Source organism: Humulus lupulus, chromosome 1 (genome assembly GCF_963169125.1).
Source record: "Humulus lupulus chromosome 1, drHumLupu1.1, whole genome shotgun sequence".
In the NCBI taxonomy this organism is placed as follows: domain Eukaryota; kingdom Viridiplantae; phylum Streptophyta; class Magnoliopsida; order Rosales; family Cannabaceae; genus Humulus; species Humulus lupulus.
The window spans coordinates 33,536,224-33,559,888 of NC_084793.1; the positions used below are offsets into that span (position 1 = coordinate 33,536,224).

At 35.7% G+C, this 23,665-nt stretch overlaps 3 protein-coding genes across 3 annotated transcripts; all 3 read left to right on the forward strand.

The window, feature by feature from the left end:
* Positions 1–975: 975 nt before the first annotated feature.
* LOC133790635 (uncharacterized) lies at positions 976–3,936 on the forward strand. The gene is made up of 8 exons (XM_062228338.1): positions 976–1,555; positions 1,693–1,726; positions 1,813–1,998; positions 2,439–2,528; positions 2,682–2,747; positions 2,851–2,945; positions 3,047–3,094; positions 3,592–3,936. The coding sequence occupies exons 1-8, from the start codon at positions 1,287–1,289 to the stop codon at positions 3,707–3,709; spliced, it is 906 nt and encodes a 301-aa protein (XP_062084322.1). The 5' UTR covers positions 976–1,286; the 3' UTR covers positions 3,710–3,936.
* A 222-nt stretch (positions 3,937–4,158) lies between these two features.
* On the forward strand, positions 4,159–7,959 carry LOC133790626 (uncharacterized). The gene is made up of 8 exons (XM_062228326.1): positions 4,159–5,003; positions 5,102–5,135; positions 6,110–6,295; positions 6,535–6,621; positions 6,896–6,961; positions 7,075–7,169; positions 7,510–7,557; positions 7,639–7,959. Exons 1-8 carry the CDS (start codon positions 4,684–4,686, stop codon positions 7,754–7,756), a joined length of 954 nt encoding a protein of 317 aa, XP_062084310.1. The 5' UTR covers positions 4,159–4,683; the 3' UTR covers positions 7,757–7,959.
* An 11,886-nt stretch (positions 7,960–19,845) lies between these two features.
* Positions 19,846–21,132, forward strand: LOC133812579 (peroxidase 5-like). The gene is made up of 2 exons (XM_062246359.1): positions 19,846–20,079; positions 20,174–21,132. The coding sequence occupies exons 1-2, from the start codon at positions 19,846–19,848 to the stop codon at positions 20,945–20,947; spliced, it is 1,008 nt and encodes a 335-aa protein (XP_062102343.1). The 3' UTR covers positions 20,948–21,132.
* Positions 21,133–23,665: the final 2,533 nt, after the last annotated feature.

Consider the following 23,665-nt stretch of genomic DNA (forward strand, 5'->3'; position numbering starts at 1 on the left):
AACTAAATTATTTTAAAGGTGGAAGGAAAATCATAGAGTTGCTATCCTAAACAAAGAATTTATATTATTACCACATATATATATATATATACTCGAAATAAAACAAAGCATTACCCAAAGAAAAAGGTAAATATTCACATTCACTAGAATGGCATGAAATTTTCCAAGGTGTGATATAAACAATGGAGCCATTCTAAGAATAAGGAACATACAGTTGTCTCAGTAGCTACATAGGTTAGGTACAAGGAGGCAGTCCAAGATTAAGATTCGATCAGAAGAAAACAGAAACAAAAAAATAAATTAGAATTTTTTGTTTATGTGGGATTTTTGAGGTATAGGAATTTTTATGAGTTTTTTTTAATTTATAAATATAATATATAAGATTTTTAATCCTATATTATTATATAATATATTTTTTTAATGTTTTGTTTATTTTTTGTGAGCTTATAATTTGTTTTAAGATAGAATTCTTATATATTTTAAAATATGTAATTATTTTTTCATATATATATATATTTTATTTAAAAAAAATTCTCATAAAAGAAATAAACAATAAAATTTTCATATCTTTTAAAAACAATAGATTTTTTCTCATATTTCTAAAATTTCCCTAAATCCTAAATGAGAAGGCTGGTTAAGAATAAAAATAAGATGGATTCATATACACATCATAAGAATTATATATGAACCAAAAAAAATCCTGGAATACCTTTTTTAAAAAATAAATAAATAGATTTATTTGGAATAAAAAAATCTATTGCAATTATGAAGAAAAAAAACCTTAATAAATGCTAGCAAATGGGCCTATAGTATAGAATGGAAAACAAGAGGCATAATTGGTCTAGTTTCAATGGGCCTATAAAGAACTTGACTTTTTAAAGCTCTGGGCCTATAAGTCTCGTTACAGACTTCAAACGTGGGCCTTCGACAACAGGTTCGTGATCAATAATTTGATGCTGCCACTCGTTGCAGTTACTTAGTATGGTACATTATTGAACTTTTATGTACACTGTTTATGTCGCTCCTTCCTAGTCTTCAGACGAGTGATGACAAATTTAGTGGTCATCGTCGTCCTTCCCAACCATGTTGATCCTGACTCTGACTACCATCTATCTATAGATTCTATTCTATACTTGTGATAAGTGCTCCTAAGTAAAGTACTAATAATCCCAACTCTCTACAAATGAAGAATCTTTAACCCCATACACTTAAATCGTCCTCAAGTTTTATCCTTTTCAGAATAATTCTAATCTACAGGCTTGGAACCAATCTGGGTCTTTGGGAAAATGTCGAAACAAGGCCTTGAGTACTGGTTTCAATGGCAAGTTCCTGTGTGTGCTTTGGTTTTTGTCATACCAGCTGTGGTAGCTGTGAGTTACATAAAGAAGGAAAAGACAGAGGCTTTAAGATCCTTTGATTTGTGGAATTGTTGCTGGAGAAATCTCAGCCCAATTTGGCTTTTATTATACAGAGCTTTTTCCTTTGTTTGCTTGGCCTGGATGCTCTATAGCATGGTCTCAATAACTGGACCTTTTGTCTTCTTCTTCTACACCCAGTAAGTTTATTTTTATTTTTTTTTATTTTGTAGTTTCTGAGAATTTATCTAAAAAAACAATTTGGGGCCAAACAATGGTTTTTTCAGTAGTTATGTTGTTTAATTTTATGCTCTATTTGTTGTGACTCAATTTGCAGGTGGACTTTCACATTAGTTATGCTATATTTTGCGGTATGTCAAAGCTCTATAATATTATTCTCTACATATTTTGAACCCTTTTTTTTCAGAATGTATGTGTTTATGTATTTGTGTGTTAGTTGGGGACTGTCATATCTGCTTATGGATGTTGGATGTCCACACAAAAAACCCCATCTGAAGAAGGAACCACAACTTTTGAGGAGGAAGAATTCAAAGACAAAATCAAGTTAAGCAGTTCCTATGCAAAAAAAGAGATTAACCAAAAAGCAGGATCATGGGGATATCTAATGCAAGCTATGTATCAGGTTAGTTTATCAAGTTCTCATTTTTGTGGCCAATATTTAGTGATAGAAGAACATTTTGTAAAAAATTAAAAAAAAATGTTATTTTGCAAATCGACGTTAAGAAAATGTCTATTTTCATCCATTACTATTTTTTCAAACTAAGCTCTGTGCCTAATTCTACAATATTCGGGACCAGAAAACTATAAGAATTACCCAAGAGGGTAGCTTAAATGGTCAGAGATGTGATTTACTCTCACAAAGTCTAAGGTTTGAGTCCCTCACATAGCAATTATAGGAAATGTTATGTTGGTATCTAGAAAGGACTCGAATCTCAAACCTCCTGAGAGGAAACTGCATACCTCACTATTTGAGCTGCACCTCTTGGTTGTTTCGGATTAAACGTCTTTGATTTGTGATCGAAAGAAACTTTATGAACTATACCATATCTCTATCTATGGCAGACTTGTGCAGGAGCTTCTATCTTGACAGATTTGGTATTTTGGTGTCTCTTAGTTCCATTACTAGCCAATGTTCAGTTTGAACTAACCCTGGTGAGAACTTTTCCTTATAAGATAATTGATTTTATTAATACTCAAGTAATTAAGTAATAACATATATAGCTACGCTTTGTAGATACTGCAATATGCATATATGGATATGGGCTTATCACTGACTTGATATTGATAATGAGCTGTGGTTGGCAGTTGATAGGTTGTTTGCACACAGTGAATGTTGTTTTCCTTGTAGGGGATACGGCACTCAATGGCCTTGTAAGTATCTCATATGTATATATATTTATATATATAACACCTACTTATATGACTGAATTGATGAACATCTTTAATTAACCATGATAACTCTCTTCTTTTGCAGCCATTTAAATGGTTCGGCTTTGCCTATTTTGTGCTGTGGAGTTGCCTCTATATTACTTTCCAATGGATCGTTCACGCTTGTGGTTTTATGACATGGTAAGCATACAACAACTTCATTGAATAACATCATCACTTGTATAGACCCAACTAGTTAAAGAGATATAGAGAATCATATGTTTGTCTCTTTCATCAACCAGGTGGCCTTATCCTTTTCTCGAGCTCAATACACCATGGGCACCCTTATGGTATGTTTTTTGTTCCTTTTTTTTCCTTTTAAGAAATGAAAATAGGAAAAGTACAAAGCTACTGGAGAAGCATTCCGAGTAGGTTGGCAAGACAACCAACTATAAAAGTCATCGATTGTAACCTATTAAATATATTAAAATCAAGGGGCTTGTGACAGAATAGCTTTTTATACAGTCACATTGCACAAGTTTAGTTTTGATAATTTTTTGTAAAATGATCATTTAGAGATACTCATCATTAACCTATATGATACACTCAATAATTTTTCTGGAAACTATTTCGCAAAAAAATTTAGTTATTTTACAAAGTGATATTAAACGATGTCTACTTTCACAAATTACTCTAAAATAAAAGTTAATATTTGATCGAACAAACTAAATATGCTACTTGGGGCTAACTCAAATGATTAGGTATGTGGGAGGGGGAAGGGTTCCCCAAAACATTTGCACATACAATACAAGAAGTAATAGAACTCACAGATTCTTCATGATTGCAGGTATTTTGGAGTGGCGTTATTTCATATTCCCTGTTATTGGATATACATACTACTCTTCAAAGCCAAAAATTCTCTTCTGCCCAGATTGTTTCCTCGAGCTTTTGTGAGGTTAAATTAATTGTTGTTCTTATGAAATATAGAGTAATGATATGTACCAAAGCATTACATACAGTTACGTAATAGTTCTTTTTTTAACTAATTATATTTATTTCATATTTTGTGTACACATATCATTACTCGAAATGTAATAATGTATTAGCTGTTTTTTTATCCAAATTCATTGTTGGCATCCAGAGCTTAGTTTGAACATTATATGCAATGAATTTACTTCAACTTTTATTAATATGTATATATATATTATATTAACATGTAGCGGTTATGAATTCTGTTCATGAAGAGATATATTCAAAGTATTAAACATGTTCTAAGAAAAGAAGCAAACTTATTATAATCAGCAAGATTAATAAACTTTTTAAGATTTTGAAACCTATTCATAAAATATAATATTCTGTCTAAAACAACAAGGTCTTCAAATTCAGTTATGCAATCTCAAGTGACCTTCCCCTCAAAAAAGTAAAATAAACAAAAACAAAATCTTTAGTTACCTCAAATGGTCAAACATATTTGGTGATGGTGTTTTGCAGTCTTCACAATGAAAAGGGGATTCCCCATCGATTCTCTTCTACTGTTAAATTTTGGGGGTAGACTAGATCTAAAAAATATTATACAATCGTAAAGAATTCAACTTTGTCAAAGTAGAGTTTTGACTAGGAAAAATAAGGTCTTTTTGGAGAGGAGAAGGTGTTGGGCGACTATCTTGTGGGATATAATGCCGTAATACGTTATAAAAGAATGGGCCTAAGATATGATGTATGAATTCTCAGAGAACAGAACTCGATGTCTCTGGAGTCTGGACAAAAATACACCTATCTATCCATAATCGGATGAAGAAGAAGACGACTTGAAGTGTTGTCAGCTGTCACACAATTCAATGCGATCCTCGTCTTTTCATCGATTTACAACTTGGACTCATTAAAAGCTTTGAAAGTCTCCTTAAAATGGAATAACGTGTAGTCCCCATGGCCCAGAGCCATGTCCTCTTTCTTCGAGTTGGGTTTTTTATTTGAAATAATGTACAACCAAGGTTTTGAGTACTGGGTCCAATGGCAAGTTCCTGTTTGTGCTTTGAACTTCATCATACCAGCAGTGGTAGTTCTCAAATATCTAAGGAAGGAGAAGAAAGAGGATGCTTTAAGTATAAGATCCATTGATTTTTTGTGGAGTTGTTGCTGGAGACACCTCAATCCCATTTGGCTGCTTATCTACAGAGCCTTTGCTTTTGTTTGCTTGGCCTCTATGCTTTATCAGATGGTCTTAATTGATGGACCTTTTGCCTTCTACTTCTACACCCAGTAAGTCAAACATTCACATCCTCTCTTGGCCAATGATTATTTCACCATTAAAGCCTTCTTCTGCTCTTAAATTATATTTTCTCTAAATCAATCTGCAGGTGGACTTTTGCATTGGTTATTCTATATTTTGCGGTAAGTCAAAGCCCTATACTTTCATATTTTTTAAAAATGAAAAGAATTGTATTATTTCCTAATTTGTTATTGGTGTAATGATTCAAATTTAATTGCTTGATTAAGCTAGTTATTGAATAGTTTGTGTACAAACTGACTCATATGAGTTAGTTTGAATAGATTAGCTTCCAACTTGTGTAAAAAGGACTCATATTTGATTAAAGGAAAATGGGTATCATTTTCTCTGAATCATCTGCAGGTGGACTTTCTCATTGGTTATGCTATATTTTGCCGTAAGTCAATGCTTTATAATGTAAATCCAACTATTTTCTTTGGCACATTGTATTATTTACTAATTTATTGTTGGTGTAAGACTCACTTGCTTGAATAAGCTAGTTATTGAATAGTTTGTGTACAAACTTACTCGTATGAATTAGGTTGAATAGGTTAGCTTCCAATTTGTGTAAAAATGACTCTTAGGTCACGTTTGGATAAGTTTTATCATGTGATTTTGTTATGAAATTAGAAATGATATTGAAAAAAACTGATCCAACAATCTAAATAATCCCCCAAGTATGGTCAACCTTAATCTTATTTTATCCTATCCATATCCAATCACTATCTTCATGTATTTCAATGGTAAGAAAAAGAAATTGCAACTTTGTATCTAACTTGTTTTCTCCTAATTTGTTGTTGGCAAATGATCAACTCATTCATTCTTTTATGTTTTTTCACTTATATTTTTTAATCCTATCCATTCTCACTGCCTAAACATGGCCTTATTGAGTAAAGGAAAATGGGCTCTATAAGAGATTTGAGGCAGTGTGAGGGAAAATGGCTTCTATAAGAGATTTGAGGCAGTGTGAGGTGTAGAGGGGACCTGGTTTTTTATCCAGTAAATCTAAATGCGTAGTGGAGTAACAGTATGACTTTTTATATTTGTTCATTATGTGTTGTGTTGTTAAACTGGTAACTTTTCTAAATTTTATGTGTAGATGGCGACTGTTATATCCGCCTATGGATGTTGGACATCCACAAACAAACCGTCATCTGCAGATGTGACGGAATCTGATGGAGAGGAAGAATTTGAAGATGAAATGAACTTGCAGAGCCTCCATTCTCGTAAGGAGATTCAACCAAAACTTGGATCTTGGGGGTATCTAATGCAAGCGATGTATCATGTTAGTCCGTCCACATCTTACTTTGTAACATTTGCTGGATTCATCAATGTCTGCTTACCTTTTCTGTATAGTGATTTAAGTCTACTTGTGATACTGCAAGTTCCTATTAGATCATTTGCACCCCCCATCTTTCAGCTTATGACTTATAGGTACATAAGGTCAAGAAGAGATTAAGAAGCTTATTATGTTTAAATGTTTTGATGTATAATTGAAAATTCTGATTATGTCTACTATGACAGACTTGTGCAGGCGCTTCTGTCTTGACAGATTTGGTATTTTGGTTCCTTTTAGTTCCACAAGGCAATGAGCAGTTTGAGATAACCCTTGTGAGTGCCTTCTCTTAAAATCAATCTAGTCAACTATATGAGGTATCAGTATTATGAGATTTGTTTGAATCAATCTATTCTCCATTATTAGAACTTGCATAATCTATGGCTGGTGGCTCTCTGTAGTTATCTTCTGCTTGTGTATAATTAGAACAAATTAGCTTACGTTAAATGAATCTCATTTATGGCAAATATTTGTTCCTTTCATAAAGACTCGTGGGAAACTTTCTTGTCTTTCTCTGCACTGACTTTTATTATATGATGTGGTTGGCAGTTGATAGGTGGCCTACACACTGTGAACGTTGTTTTTCTTATTGGTGATACCGCACTCAATGTCATTGTAAGTATCTTAAATATTTACATGACTTGGAAAAACCTACTTAGACTTTTAATTCATATACAGTATAATGAAATGACATCTTTAATTAGAGTTGGCTTGTTTCTCTTTTTCAGCCATTCACTTGGTTCGGTTTTTCCTATTTTGTACTCTGGAGCTGCCTTTATATTACTTTCCAATGGACCCTTCACTTGTGTGGTTTCATGAAATGGTAAGTCATTTTCTACTCACTGTTCGATTACAGTGCTTTAATAGCTCACTGGTCACTAAATTAATAGACCAGCTAGCTATAAGGGCTTGAATTATTCACTAGTCACTTGTTTGAAACTGTTGATTAAGAGCTAGAAGAGTATTGCTGCTTGTCCTCGAGACGAGCAACAACTCGGCCAACATGTTTATTTTGTATTGTATATTACTCTGACTAATTTGATGTACACATCGTACATACAATTAAACAAGTAAATACCTAAGCTCAAGATGGAAATTCCACTAAGCTGAATAGCATTTTTTTTGAGCCAGAATAAAATATATTAATATCTTGTGTTTTATAGGTGGCCATATCCGTTTCTCGAGCTCAATACACCATGGGCGCCCTTATGGTGAGTTTCTTTCTGTCATTTTTACTCATAATTTGCACATACAAATAATAATAAATCTAATTGATTTCTTAATACCTACAGGTATTTAGGAGTGACCTTATTTCATCTTCCCTGTTATTGGATATATACAATGCTTGTCCAAGCAAAAATCTGTCTTCTACCCAAATTGTTTCCTCACGTGTATGTCAGGTTGAACTAGTTTCATACTTTTTGCATATTGGAAGTAATATACTTGTGCTTACTTCATAAGGTACTTTTCCGAATAAATGTAAAGAGCTCTAAAGGAGATTCTTCATCTAATAAAGAAACCTTGTAAGCACAGAAAATATCCAAACTAGTGCAACAGGGTGTTCATGTTCATAATTGCAATCTAATATAGTATTTGGACACAATTTGCTTCCACTAATCATCCACATAAGTAGTGAAAAACTAATCACCATCAACACTAAAAGAATAAACTAGGCTTCTGCTTAATCATAAAATATTTGAAGGCTAGGAAACTATAACAATTGTTATTTATACCCCGAAAGGATTCGAACATCGGATAGGAGCAAACCACATGCCTGAGCAGTTGAGCTACCCATCTTGGGCACCATTGACCTCAACCAAGTACCCGGATAGTGGGTAAAACATGTCATTACCACAGCAGCCTCAATATGTTGAAGCTAGTAGTACTAGTTGAGTACTGGCAGGTAGACACCAGATATAATTCAAAACCTTGGATCCAATTCATTTGCATAGCTCCTAACCGATTAATCTTAAGCTAGAAATAGAGATGTTTGAAGATAAAAAGTAAAATTTTATAATACACGATCCACAGAGTTTCTCAACATATAAAAAAATTTAAAGTACACAACTCTGTAATTTAACTTCAACACAAGGCAAGTAAGGATTCAAGTAGTTTAATCACAAAATATTTAACTAAAATAATGTGTAGTTTTTCAATTCAATTGGGGTTAAATTTAGGCTCTGATGTTCTAAATGAAAAAAAAAAAGTCTCTACAACTTCAAGTAAAGATAAACTCTGGTGCTAGCAGTCGAATTTTTGTAGATACCATTATATTTTCTCATTGCTTTGATTTTAAAAAAAAAAAAGAAGAGGAAACTATTAGTAATATCTCTCAACCTAACACAGAAACATGACTCACTAAAAGTCTTAAAAAAAAAAAAGCAATCCCAGTACAAATTACAAAAAACATATTTATGTTTTAAAGCTGTGATGTGATGAACAGCATATATCAGAGGGTAATGCCTTGGGAGAGTCACACAATAGCCTAACATGTTTCAAATCCTTCCGTGACAGATGACACTATACTCTAGTGTTATGTTCAATCGGAAATGATGAACCAGAGTCCATACTCCAAACTTCACAAAAACTGAAATACCACTTAAATAAAAATATATAAAACCTAATTTTTCAATTTGTAAAATTCAATTTAATATTTTTTTTTTAAATTCAAATTATTTTCTTGAAGCACAAGTCATTCAAAGGCTTAGCTTTTTCAGGCTAAATAAAGATTGTTGGGAGAGTCTAGGGTGGGATCAATGTCTCTTTCAGATGACATAAAGACTACCGATGATTAAAAATAATTAAAAGTTGGATTTATGTAGACTTATTAAAATTTGATTTAAAAAAAAGGATATTTGCGGCTCAAACCCATACAAGTTGATATTCTAAAATTTGATTGGGAGTTTCCTTAAAATGAAAAAAAAAAAAAAAAAAAAAAGAAAAGATAATTTGAGAATTACCCAGTTTTAATATTAATTAACCACTAAATACATTTAGTTTAAGATTATTCATTTTTATAATCACATCTCCCATGATACTACTTGAAAAGTATAGTTCAGTTGTGAGTGTTTGAGCATGAAAAAGAGTATAACAGAAATAATAACTAAAATACTGGGTTTAAAAAGAAAAAGTTTCAAAATATAGCTACAAATGAGAGAGGATCGCTTAAAATGGATACCCTATGTAATTTTTACTATACTAGGTAGAATTAACGTTCAATGTACGTTTGCTTAGTTTTAATGGTTCTTTTTCAAAAAGCAAATTAATTGCTATTTTGTTTCATCCAGAAGGTTTTTCCCTATCTTCACTATTTTCGGGGGTCTACTTCTTCGAGCTCTTCTAACGGCTCGAGATCAATTATTTCCTCTATTTTTGGATCAATTTCTTCGTCTATCTCGAAGACTGTCCCATCCTTATTCTGAATTATGACAAGTGTTTGTGCACTTGCCTGTTTCTTTCCTCTAATGGAAATGTTATAGTATTCTGTAACGCCCTACTACCTTAGAGCCATTACCAAGTGAGTTTATAAAGTGCAATTAACTCGCTCTGCGAGGTTTTTAGAACAAAAGTGTGATTAAACAAAAAGACAAGGTTGTAATCTTTAAAAGTACTTCATTCCACTAAAAGTTCTAGTAGTTTAACATTTGGAATCCCAAAATGAGGTTTGTGAAATATTTACAACTCAAAATAAATTTACAGTTGACAATTATCAAAAATAGAGTTTAGTACAGCCATTTCCCAAAAAATGCCCCCAACCAAAGCAGTCGGGTAGGCCAAACATGTACGCGCCGCCCCCACGCTCTCCGTACTCATGGTTGGTTGACTTTCTCTTTGCCCTTACCTGCAACACAGAGCACCCGTGAGCTGAAGCCCAGCAAGAAAACTCATCCAACACATAACATATGCATATCATATAATCACTATAACAGATAACTCATATCTAATTAGACAATCCATAAGATTTAAACACATACACGACCATGTCGTCCCAGAAGCGTTACCCAAAGCCTGGGATCTCGGTCTACACTGTAAGGATATCCCATGTATCCATTGGGGTCTCACCCTAACCACAAGCACTCCATGTGCCAAGTGGTATTCCCGGCCCCACTGCCGTTCTCGGCCCCTTTGCCGTTCACTCTGCTATTACCACACTTAGCATTCTCAAATAGCAATCAAACATATAATCATTCATTTAAAGCTACACCCTAGCAACGATACAATCTAGGGTCGTGCCCTGCAACAATACTATGGGCCCAAGCCCTGCTGTACGGGAGCTACAGTTTTCTTACCCGTATCCCGAGCTTTCCGATGCACCAAGGCCGCGAGCACGGTCCTCTAACCCGAGCCTCTCCAAAGACCTAGTCACAACACATATAAAACACCCTTTAATGCTAACCAATCCAAAACCACTTCCCGGGGCCAATCCCACACTCTCGGAATCCCCAAATTCCTAAAACAATACATCGGAAACATCCCCCGAAACCCCGGAGCAAAAGCTCAAAATTGCAAAATTTCCATGTTCTGAAAATAGCCTAGCGCCGCGGCGCCCAGCAAGTCAGAGAGCATTCCCCTGCCCAGAAGCAGCCTCGCGCCGCGGTGCCAAAGAACAGGGCCGCGACGCTCCTTCCCGAACCCAGAAATCTGGGTTTTCCCCTGCATTTTCCCCAAGCCAAAACACTCCCAATTCATCCCAAACACATACCTAAACCCCAAAATCAATTTAAAACCCCAAATAAATCATTTAACAACCTATAAACATCATAAAACAGCTCAATTACACAATCACTCCCATTAATCACACTTTGGTTTCATGCCTCAATAGTTCAAACCAGAAAGTTAGAAACTTAGACCCAAACTTAAACCATACCACAAATTCCTTAAACCATAACAATAATAAACCTTATAATTGCACAGAATCCTTACCTTAAATGGAGAATTCAACCTTAAACTCCCTTGCTTCCAACTCCAAGCTAAGCCTTCTAATTTCACAAGCTGAATTCCCAAGCAAACCAGCCACAGACCATCTTTCAATTTCATCCTAAATTCTATAGAAACTTACTTAACACAGAAATTCAGAGATGAAACTTACCTTTGACCAAATCTTGATCCCTGCTTGGCTTTAACTACTTCAACCCACCTTGATTCCTCCTCTAGGTTCCAAACTCAGCTTCCTTCCTTTTCTTCTCTTTTCCTCTAGGTTTCTCCCAATATTCAGCATAAACAAAACATGCCCCAAGTGAAATAACGTAAATGATCCTTTTCCTTCAGCTGAAGTGATCTAAATCCCTGCCAAATTACTATCCTATCCTCCCATAGTTATCCTCTCCTAACTAAACCTCAAGGGCACTCTTGTCCTTTCACCTATATTACAATTCTACCATTTCTTCCACCTAAACTTGTTACTCTCAGCAGTTACTAATGGTTACCCAGGTTACTCAACTCACAAAACTCCTCCCGAGCCGGGTATAAAATCCTATTGTGACTTTTGAGTTATCTAGCTCTCTAGGACCGTCTCGGCACGTGCATCACATTAATAACACCACACTCACGTGGTACAAATCACGTAATACCATTAACACATTTACGCCCTCAGCGGGCCAAGATTACCAATTTACCCCTAACATATAAACGGGGTCCACATGCATATTTATACCTCCTAAACATGCATTCTAATCACATATTCATTCAAATTCATATATAAACATGTTAACTCATTTATTGCCCTCCAGACACGCTAATCAAGGTACTAAACCTTATTAGCAAATTTGGGTGTTACATATTCCCTCCCTGCAAGCTGGTCTCCTTTCAATGTCCCGATGCCACTAGAAGTCAAGAACTTGATGGTCAAATGCCTTACAGACAAAACTGCCCCCCAACCCTACTAGGGCAGTGATAACTCTACAAAATAGAGTTATTTTACCACTTTTTATGTGCTAATTGTTGGCTAATCCTTGAGTTTTTAATTGATTTATTAAGTTTTTAAGTTATTTTGAATTTATTAGGTTAATTGTGATTTTTATATATTTTTGTATGTTCTTATAGTATATTATTGAAAAATGTTATAGTTTAATTATTTAAAAATAATATTGTTAAGTTAGAAGTAAAAACATGTATTTTCGAGCTCAAATGTTAAATATAAATTAAGTTTTAATTAATATTTTCATGGAACTTATGATGTATATTTTATTATTGAAAATATTTAGTTTTAATTTAATTTGTGTTTTTTTTATTTTATTAGGGAATATATTGTATTTGTTGGGGTGAAAAGTAAGAAAAAAAAAGGAAAAGAAGTGGAGTTGGAAGGAGAAAGATTGGCAAATTTGAAAAGTGAAGCCCAGCAGATGCCAAGCCCACGGCCAGGCCCGTTCCACATCTTTGGCTCAGTTTTTGCATCAGTTCACGTCCAGCAATCACATTCCCAGCAAGCTCTCCAGGCAAATTGCCTCCTTCCCAGCATCGCCACCTGTCCAGCCTCCAACCTTCCTTCAGTTCCTAGCCTCAGCATGAAGCCAACACGCCTGACCAAGCTGCCATCACAAGTGGATCACTCCAGCAATTTGGGCCCAGGCCCAATCTCCCAGCCGAGTGACCAACATCACCAGCTGCCCATTTCCAGCACACGGGCCTTAGCATTCCGCCAGCCCAAGCCCACCGTGGGCCTCCCAGCCCGCCTGCCAGCAACAAAGCTCCCTGCCCATTTCCAGCCACACGAGCCCGAGTTCTTCAGCCAATCTCCTCACAGGCCCGAGCCCAGCATCAGTCCACGCCAAGCCCATTTCGGCCAGCCTAGACCAAGCACCAAACAACCACCAAAAAGACCCAAAAATCACATTTTCATTCCCAATATTTTTTACTCAAATATCAATTTACTATTCCCTATTTTTCTTACCTAAATAAACATTCCTAATTTATTTTTTTACCCTAGCTTTTCACTAATCTTTTACCCAACCAAACATTTCATCTTTCCAATACTCTTACACTTACTCAATTTATCTTACCACTTCCCAACACAATTAAATTAATCAATTTATTTATTTTAATTTGATTAATTTAATCTCCATATTTTGCCTATAAATAGAGTCTTGTAAGACCATTTGGGGAGCTATTCTTCTTCATCTTTTGAACATCTTCTACACATTTTTCTCTCTTCTTTTCACTAGTTTCTCTCTACCATTTTCATCTTTTGAAGAGCATGTCAGGTATGTTATTTTGTAATTTTTATCTAGTTATGAGCTTCTAATCTTTTTCAAAGGTTATTAAGATGATGATGAAGCAAAATGTAACTAGATAGTATTTTTTTTTTTTTGTATGTTGATTTCCCATTTGTACAACATTGTTTATGGATTTTTCTATCAAAGATATGCATTTTTTCATCTATTATTGATTGTTAAAGCATATTACACTTAGTTCTTCATTATGCAAAAATATGATATTCTTTGATTAAATGTTTTTCATTAAATTGTTCACATCTAATTCTTAGAGCATAAGTATCATATTTTGCCTAAACATAATCTCTTTGATTTTTTGTAGTTCCATTAGGTTGTAACACAACTAATGCTTAGAAATTATATCTTATATACGTGAAGAAAAATCCTACCTTTTTTAAAGAGTAACTTGTGCTTGAATAGAAAATATATTTTGAAAAAATATATAGTGTGATTTATTTCAACTATATCAAAACTTGGGAATTAATATACTTATAAATACTATTGAACTTGCATTTTGTGGATTCTAAAATCTTAATAATCTTATTTTACTTATCTTATTTGAAAACCATTTTTCTATTTAATCTTAAATCTCTTTATTACTTGTCTTTTATTTTTCTAAAACAAAATCTCATCAAATATTTGGAACTAGGTTAGAATATTATTGCTTTGTTTGAAATAGTTTCTTTTGATGTTAGTCAACTCCCATGGGTTCGACCTCGCACTTACATGAATATTATATTCCGAAACGATTCGTGCACTTGCGAGTTTAAATATTAAAACATCCCGTTTTGGGTCCAACAGGCAGGTCTCCCGAACAGTACGTTGTAGGTCGATGGTAGATCTACTACTACAAATTCCATCATCTTGGTTGTCGAGACCGGGAAGTCTCCCAAGTATACGGGGAGTTTGATGGATCCCATACAGGCAATCCCTTCTCCTGAAAAGCCATACAACGTCGTTGCACAGGCCTTTAGGTCACGAAGCGTGATTCACATCTTTTCTAAGGTGGCCTTGTAGATGATATTTATTGAGCTCCCGTTATCAACCAGGACTCGGTGTACCCTCTTATTCGCGAGCTGAAGGGTGACGACCAACGGGTCGTTGTGAGGGAGTTGTACATGAGACGCATCATCCTCAGTAAAAGTTATGGGTTGAGATTCAACCCTTTGTTGGTTTGGAGCTCTGGGTTCGGGTTCATAAGGAGACCCGTCACCAGTTTTCACCTCATTCACATATCATTTCTGGGTATTCCTACCGTGGTCCCCTCGAGATGGTTATGACATCTTCTCCATCAATCGGAGGGGGTCGTTCGTCCTCCCTTGCTCGGGAGTTGCTGTTCTGGGCAGGTGGTGCTGCTGCTGCCCTTTGGCTGGTAGAAGCCTAATTGGGGTTTTGATTCCTAACATATTGCCTGAAATATCCTCTCGAGATCAGGCCTTCGATCTCATCTTTTAATTTCCTTCATTCATCGGTTGTATGTTTGATATCTCTATGGAATCTGCAGTACTTGTTGGAGTCTATTTTTGCTTTCTGGTTTCTCATGGGGTCTGGACGTCTGAAAGGGACCTGGTTTTCATTATCCAGGTAGATATTCTCCCGAGACTCATTGAGCTCGGTATACACCTTGTATACGGACAAATACATTTCCCATTTCTTCTTCTTTCCCCCTTCTACCTCGGGATTATTCCCTTCATTCTTCTTCCTTTTAGAAGGGTTATCCCTAGGGGGTTTTGAGGTCATAGGGTTCGCCGAGGTTGAGGCAGAGTTTGCGTTTGTTGTTGTAGTTATGGGCTGAGAGGTCATATTCAATGCTGAGCTCACCTCTTCTACATTAACAAACCTCTGAGCTCGTCGATTAAACTCGGTTAAGGACCTTACGGGCTTCCTCTGCGTGTCCTCCCAGAGAGGACTTCCAGGCATTACTCCGACTCAGACAGCCATTAAATGCCCACTGTCATCCACGTCACGAGATCGGGCGACTTCCAAATTAAACCTTGTGAGGTAACTTTTCAATGTTTCATTCGGCTGCTGTCAGACATTGGTCAAGGCAGACACCTTGGGCCTAATTCCGACCATGACTTTGAATTCCTTCTTTAAATCTCTAGACATTTGATCCCAAGAAGCGATTGAATGTCTCTTATACTTCTCAAACCAGTTTTTTGCTGGTCCTGTGAGTGAGGCTGGAAACAGCATGCATCTGAGCTCGTAACCCACATTACTCGCTCGCATAATTGTGTTGAACGTACTCAAATGACCGTATGGATCGGAATTCCCATCAAATGGTGGGACATGAGGAATTCGGAATGCTTGAGGAAACGGGGTGCTGGAAATATGAGGGGCAAAGGGTTCGAGTTCTTCGTCGAACTCTTCATTCCGATCCTGACCTCGTTCATTTTGTAAAAGCCTGAATGCTCTTTCCAGTTATTCAATCCTTTCTTGGATTAGATCAATGGGGGGTCTGACTTGAAGCAGTGGGAACTAGTTATCGTGATCACAACCCTAGTTTCGCGCCTCGACACAGGGTTCTTGCGTCCATTGAGATGATCCCTCAAATCTGGATTCGAGGGATTATCATTTCCCCGATTATGGTTCAGGTGTTCTCGTAAATCTGGGTGATCCCTTCGATTCCCAGTATTTCTATGTCCCTGGTCATACATACTGATCGATCTAGTGTCTCCCGAGCCTTCACTAACATGGCTCGTTGCACGATTGTTTCGAGATGGGTTCCTTGCTGGTTGCCTCCTCTCAATAGTGTGAGATCGAGACATTTGACTTCTCATGGGTTGGGTACCTCTATGCTCCTTAGCAGTCTCCATATTTCCACGTCTTTGCCCCACTCGTCTTTCCCTATTTCTTTGAGTCGGTTGTGTGTTTCTCCGAGTTGGTGAGGGATACCTTATTGGCGATGGTGGGTGCCTTATGGGTGATGGTGGCTACCATCCATTACGGGGCCTAGAAGGCCCTGAGTTTGCTTGAATTGTTTCAGGAACGCTCTGCGCGTTACTAGGATTTTGGGTCCGAGCCTCCATGGGGGCTCGGTTATTCCCTACCCCGGTCGGTACCTCCGCAGTTGAGTTGGCAGGAGCTCCAGCCGGGTTACTTCTCCGGGGCCTTGACGGAGCAGGCTGTTCTGCTGGAGGCAGAGGTTGCACCGTTCTCCGGGTGGCAACGTTTTTGCACGGTTGCCCACGAGGCCTACGTGGTGGAACATGAACGTCCCGCGGAGGCGGAGGTGGGGCTTGAGTCGCTTGTGCCTCAGCAGCCAATCTGGCCAGCTCCTCGTTACATTTCTTGGTCTCTACCAACTGCTTTCGTAGTTGACGATTTTCGAGCTCCACTATCGGGACATATCGTTCAGGATTATAATACATGTCCTCGTCGTCCCTGGGGGCCGGTCGTCCCCGAGAGTCGGATGAACCACTCCTCTCATCGGGTTCGAATTCACCATAGACTGCTTTCCAGGGCGACGGGGGTAGTCAGCTTCATCTAAAATTTCCTCCTCAGGAATATTGGGATCATTCGCTGCCATTGTTGATTCAGGGAGGCTTTTGTGACTAAACAGACTCACACACGTACTGCTTAATGCTCTCAATGAAAGCACCAAACTGTTGATGCCGTTTTTCTTCAATTTAAACAGTAGAGCAATTAAACAGTTAAACAATTATGCGAATGAATGATGAAGAGAAACAAGAGAATTTTTACGTGGTTCAGCAGATTTTGCCTAGTCCACGAGTTTATGTTATTAAGACTTGGAGTTTTCTAGAAATTCTTCAGAGATGAATTCCCCAGAGCTTTCTCTAGGAATCAGAAATCGATCTTTTACAAGTGGTGATTCCTTCTCTATTTATAGAGAAGGTTGCAGAATTCATTCCCACATATTTCGGGAAGATATTCTGTATATCAATTGAAATAATGATATTAAATGCATTGTCTCCTATATACACGGAAACGTCCCATGAAGATTGGGAACAAATAACGGATTAAATGACATCCCTTAAATATTGAGATTACACAACAATAAATATGTTCACACGTAATGGGCTATCCCAGGTGATTCATCAGGTCTTCGAGATCAACAATCGACATTGAGTCTGTCAAGATTTATGGGTCAATCACGAACTTGTCACCCAACTTCACGCTACGCTCAGGAGAGGTAGGTACTGCCGAGGCTGTCCCACCCGAGCTTGCACTTCCTGAGCTCGAACTACCTCGCCTGAGGACGATCAGTAAAAGATATATTCAAATGTCGTGCCATTGCCCATCGCGAGCTTTGAGAATATTCGTGGTTACACATCCTCGAGGTCGTTGTTTTACTTAAGAGGTTTTACGGCTGGACCATATGATGTTTTCATACATTTCGAGCTCACACATGACGAGCCTAGTTTTTGGGGTCATAACCTCTTATCTCGAAATCTTGGTGTAACACCATATATTCTCAACAATCAAAATCTCTAATTCTAAGTACTTTATTTTTGTGTTTTGCATAAACAACAATGATGGAAATTTGTTCAACTTCTATAACCTTCAAATCTCTGTTTCAAGATTTAATTTGTGTTGAACACATAACCATGAAAGATCAAAGAAAGTTATACTTGGAAATGCTCTACATGAATATGGATAAGGATTCAAAATCTTCATCAACAAAGGATGAGACAACTCAATGAGATTACATACTCAAGGAGATTGATACATTCAAATTCCTTATTTCTAAATGTGTAGATTTCAAGAATATGAATGAAATGTGTTTGCTGTCATAATTTTATGAGTTTGAGTTTATTGTTTATGGTAAGAGTACAATGATGAATGTTAATAAACAATTTAAGGGTGATTGTTATACTTGCTTTGTTTGTAAAGTTATTGATCATCATGTAAGATATGGTAATTGTAAAATTAACCATAATGAGATTAGGGTTAAGGCAATTGATGTTGAGATCATTGCAGTTCTAAATAAATTTAATTTGGTCACTTTAATTGATGATGAGATCTTTGTGACTTTGATTAAATTAAATACATTTAAGAGGGATGCATTACAACCCTAATTGAGAATAATACATTCGATAAGGAATTTATTCTAACCCTAAAGAGAATTGACATGATTTATGCTTGTAATGATGAGACTAATGAAACCTTAAGAGAAGGTGAACATGTCAATGCAATTGATGATAAGATCATTGCAAGAGAAAGTGAAGATACTAAGGTGAATGCATTTGATGATAAGTTCATTGCAAACCTAAGTAATGATATACTTAATCTCCCATAACCGGAATTTGGGTGAGAAATCTTTGTTTAACTTTGTTAATCACCCACGTACTGATACCATAAATAGAGCAGTGCCAGTCATTTGTAAATACACAACAATTTGGAGTAAGCCATGAAGCCAACACTGCCCATTTGTAATTTCAAAAGGAAGTTGAACTTTTGCAAGCTCTTTACCGAACTCTCACATCAACAATTATTGTAAATTTAAATTTTAAATTTGAACTAATTTCAAAACTTGTGTAAATATTTATTTTTTTAATTGTGAAATTTAATAAAAAGATGAAACACCTTAAAATAATCCGACCACACATGTTGCTTGTTTGCAATTAATAAATAATAATCATTAGCAAAATATAATATGGTCAACTTGTATATGTCTGCTGACCGCCTTAATCATACTCATTCAAAGAAATAAACTTAGCCGTCTACCGAAAAGAAGATGGTGAAAACAAGCTCATATATGTATAATACCATATATATAATATACACACACACACACATATATATATATATATATATCTTTCTCATCTCCTTTGGTCAAAAAAGATATAAACCTCTCTATTTTAATTAAGCGGCGAGTTGATCTAAGTTTGAAATTACATATTACTCAACAAAAATAGATATAATAGGTACTAGTAGTGGATTAATATATTATATATATATATTTATGTAAATGATTTTAATGAATAAAATAGAAGCTTATTTATTATACATATAATAAAGAAATAATAAACACAGCAGCTGGGAGCTAGGGTGTTCAAAGTTGGAAAACTTCAACATATAGCTAAGTACACGTTTTCCATTCCAAAACGAAAACCACTTCTACCATACTACTATAAGTATAAATAATCTCATAAACTCTCTTCTCAATTCCATCTCCTCCCAATTGTATCAATACCAATACTTGTCTCTCATCAGTCTCTAGAGGCTAGCTCCCTCTTGATTTTGATTCTACTGATCGTTCTCAAATCATATAAATAAATATATATATACACACACACACACACAACAACAACAACAACCGCAGCAAAAATGGGTTATGGAAAGTCTGTGTTCGTTCTGTATTATTGCATAGTACTAACGTTGCTATCAGCTTCAACTACTTGGGCTTCATCAAGATCGTCTAGTCTGCAAGTGGGGTTTTACAAAAGGAGCTGTCCAGCAGCAGAGTCAATCGTTAGAAAAGCTGTAAACAAAGCTGTCTCACTCAATCCAGGCTTAGCTGCTGGCCTTATTAGATTACATTTCCACGACTGCTTTGTCAGGGTGCGTATTACCTCTCTCACACTAGTATATATGTTTATATGTTTGTGTCTCTAAATATATATAATATTATTGTTATCATATCATGCACATGCAGGGTTGTGATGGTTCTGTGCTACTGCAATCCACACCGGAAAACACAGCCGAGAGAGACCATCCAGCCAACAATCCCAGCTTGCGAGGTTTCGAGGTCATCGAAGAAGCCAAGGCTAAAATCGAATCTATATGCCCCCAAACCGTATCCTGCGCAGACATTCTCGCTTTCGCCGCCCGTGACAGCGCCAACATAGCCGGACGCATCAACTACGCCGTCCCATCTGGACGCCGTGACGGTCGAGTCTCCTTGAGCGACGAAGCAGGCCAAAACCTACCACCACCCTCCCTCAACGCCCAGCAACTCATCGCCAACTTCTCACGGAAAGGGTTGTCCGCCGACGAGATGGTGACTCTCTCAGGAGCACACTCCATCGGTGTCTCCTACTGCTCTTCCTTCTCAACCCGCTTGTACACTTTCAACGCCACACATCCTCAAGACCCCTCCATGGACCGTAGATACGCAGCCTTTTTGAAGACCAGGTGTCCGCCGCCGATGATGAGTAACGGTGTTGATCCGACGGTGGCGCTTGAGTCCCGGACTCCTCTTCGTCTTGATAACATGTACTACGTAGAGTTGAAAAATCACCGGGGGTTGTTGACTTCGGACCAGACACTGAAGAGTAGCGCCTCAACCTCAAGAATGGTGTCGTTGAATGCCCGCCATGGCTCGTTGTGGGCTGCTAAGTTTTCCAGGGCGATGGTGCGCATGGGCTCCATCGAGGTTCTCACTGACCGGGGGGGAGAAGTAAGGAGGTTCTGCAGCGTGGTCAATTAAGCCATGCAATACAAGAGTTGACTATTTGACTTTGGTCTCAACTTATGCTCACACATTCATTTTTTGGGTTTCCATGATTTCTTTAATTTATTATTTTGTTTTATTCTCATTATTTTAATTACGATATATATATATATATATGCAAGTGTAAATCAATTTCCTTTAATCATTTTATGTGAGTTCAATGTTTTGTTTGTCTTTCACACACTTGAAATTCTTACACTGATAAGTGTAAATTAGTGGATTTCTATGATATGAACATGTTATTCTACCATCTCATGCTAATCTATTTATTTATGTTTATATAATAATTAATATATAGCGTTGATTAGTTCCTACGTATCATCCTACTGTAACTATATATATAAATATATGTGTGTATATATATATAATAATAAATATGATTTTTCCCCAACTATTATCCCCTACTCTATTATCCTAAATTTTTTTTCCGTTGTTTTAAATTTTCCTGAATTATTTCTGTTACATTATTATGTCTATTTTGTTCATTTTTATCATACATGACTAATCAAGTGATAATTTGACACTATAGGCAGTGACATAGTAGTTATGTGTATAATTAAAATTAAATATATTTTTTTTAAATGATTAAAAAATATTATAAATTATTAAATATTTTTTTTACTTTTATTTTTGTCTTTTTTACTTATTTTAAAATAAAAAATAATTTATTTTCTTATTAAATAAGTAAAAAAAGAAAAAAGAAGTAAACAAATAGATTTATAATTTTTTTTTATATTTTTAATCTTCTAAAATAATTTTAATTTAAAAAATAATAATTACACGTAATAGTCACGTGGCAATGCCAATCATAATTTAATTAGTCATATAAGATAAAAACTAATAGAAAATGCACAATAATATAATGATAATAGTTTGAGAAGAATTTAAAACAACATAAAAAAGAACAATAAAATAGTGATAATAGCATGCGAGTAAAAATCCTATTTATTCTATATAAATAATTATAAGAATGGGAAATGGGAAATGTGTCCATGCCCATTAGAGCAAAAATAATTAATTATTTGACTTCAACTTCTAAGTTGTATATATGGGGCACGCTATCGATATTCAAACCAGAGAACAAATAATCATTGAAAATCGTATACTATCTGATCATATTTTAATATGAATTAATCTTCTTGGGAAAGTTTGTACAAACATTACCAATTAGTCGAATTCTGGTCGATGTTATATATGAGTATGAACACTTATAATAAGAGTTTAAATAGCTGGAATGAGTTAAAAATTGTACTCAACCTCTCTGATCCAGCTTGAAAATGTCATATAGTCAAGACCATTTCTAGCTAATTGTATGTATGGACTCACTGAAGTGCATTCCATCACACCATTTATCAAAGCGTGTGTCGTGGTTTTTAAGTAAAAAATATATTTACTTGCCAAGTTTTTTTTTTCTTTAATGGCAAAAGTAGAAACGACATAAACATGAATAAAGCGACAATTTTTCATACTAAACATCCCAAAATAAACGACATACAAATAGATATTTCACTTTCTATGCCTCATGGGTGGTCATGGCTCTTGCTAATTAAAAATGATGATAGGCATTATATAAATTAGAAAAATGATTGCTAAACTTTTCCTACTTCTCCAAAATACCCTCTCATTTCCTTTTCTCTCTCATAGTTTACTCTTGTGTGCCATCCCATGGCTCCATAACTTTGATCATTTTGTAGAAATCAATACAATACCCAAAACAGCACACTTAAGGATTCTTGGAGTATAAATATATGGGTAAGTAATATTTTTCTTAATTATAGTGATATTTTCTTTCACTAAAGACATTAAATAATACATTTCAAATAAATATGAGTGATTTTTTTTTAGCCTTTTTTGCGATTATTTTCATATCTGAAATATGCAAGAAAATTGATCTTGCTCGATGGTGCTCGATGTCAGCTCGATGAGGTTTTCAAAATCAAGATTTTCATGAAAAAATTGACTTTTCTCGATGGTTTCTCAATGGTAGTTCGATGGTTTCTCGTTACTGCTCGATAGTGCTTGGTCTTGCAAGAGTAGTTTTTCACTCGAGTGTCCGTTTGAAGTGATTTTTTTTAATTTGGGTATTTTTTTCGAGATCTACACGTTTGACGTGTTTATAAACACATTTGATAAGTCTAAAGCTTGAAAAAAAATATATAAAAATGCAAACATACCTCATGTTTAAGATATGTTTTCAAGTTGTATACTTCACAAATGTGTATATCGAGCACCATTGAGCAAATGTGTAGATCTCCAAAAAAAAAACCTAAAATAAAAAAAAAATCACCCCAAAGAGACACTCGAGTGAAAAATTACGTTTCTTGCAAAAATCACATCGAGCACCATCGAACCACCATCGAGAAAAGTCAATTTTTTTCATTAAAATCTTGATTTTGAAGGCCACATCGAGTTGGCATCGAGTACCATCAAGCAACCATCGAGCAAGATCGATTTTCTGCAGATTTCATGAAAAATTCAATTTACTCGATGGTGGTTCAATGCCAGCTCGATGGGGCATTCAAAATCAAGATTTTCATAGAAAAATAGAGATTATTCGATGATTGTTCGATGGTTGCTCGATGGAGCTTGATGCAATTCTTGTAGAGACGTAATTTTTCACTCGGGTGTCTATTTTGGTGATTTTTTTTTTAATTTTTGGTATTTTTTTGAGATATACACGTTTAAGATGTGCAT

Bases quoted from the DNA above. Each gene is read 5' to 3' on its own strand.
- LOC133790635 (XM_062228338.1), top strand. From the start codon at position 1,287: ATGTCGAAACAAGGCCTTGAGTACTGGTTTCAATGGCAAGTTCCTGTG. The intron at 1,727-1,812 runs GTATGTCAAAGC...TTTGTGTGTTAG, and splicing joins TAGTTATGCTATATTTTGCG to TTGGGGACTGTCATATCTGC. The intron at 2,946-3,046 runs GTAAGCATACAA...TTCATCAACCAG, and splicing joins GCTTGTGGTTTTATGACATG to GTGGCCTTATCCTTTTCTCG.
- LOC133790626 (XM_062228326.1), top strand. From the start codon at position 4,684: ATGTCCTCTTTCTTCGAGTTGGGTTTTTTATTTGAAATAATGTACAAC. The intron at 5,136-6,109 runs GTAAGTCAAAGC...TTTTATGTGTAG, and splicing joins TGGTTATTCTATATTTTGCG to ATGGCGACTGTTATATCCGC. The intron at 6,962-7,074 runs GTAAGTATCTTA...TCTCTTTTTCAG, and splicing joins ATACCGCACTCAATGTCATT to CCATTCACTTGGTTCGGTTT.
- LOC133812579 (XM_062246359.1), top strand. From the start codon at position 19,846: ATGGGTTATGGAAAGTCTGTGTTCGTTCTGTATTATTGCATAGTACTA. The intron at 20,080-20,173 runs GTGCGTATTACC...ATGCACATGCAG, and splicing joins TCCACGACTGCTTTGTCAGG to GGTTGTGATGGTTCTGTGCT.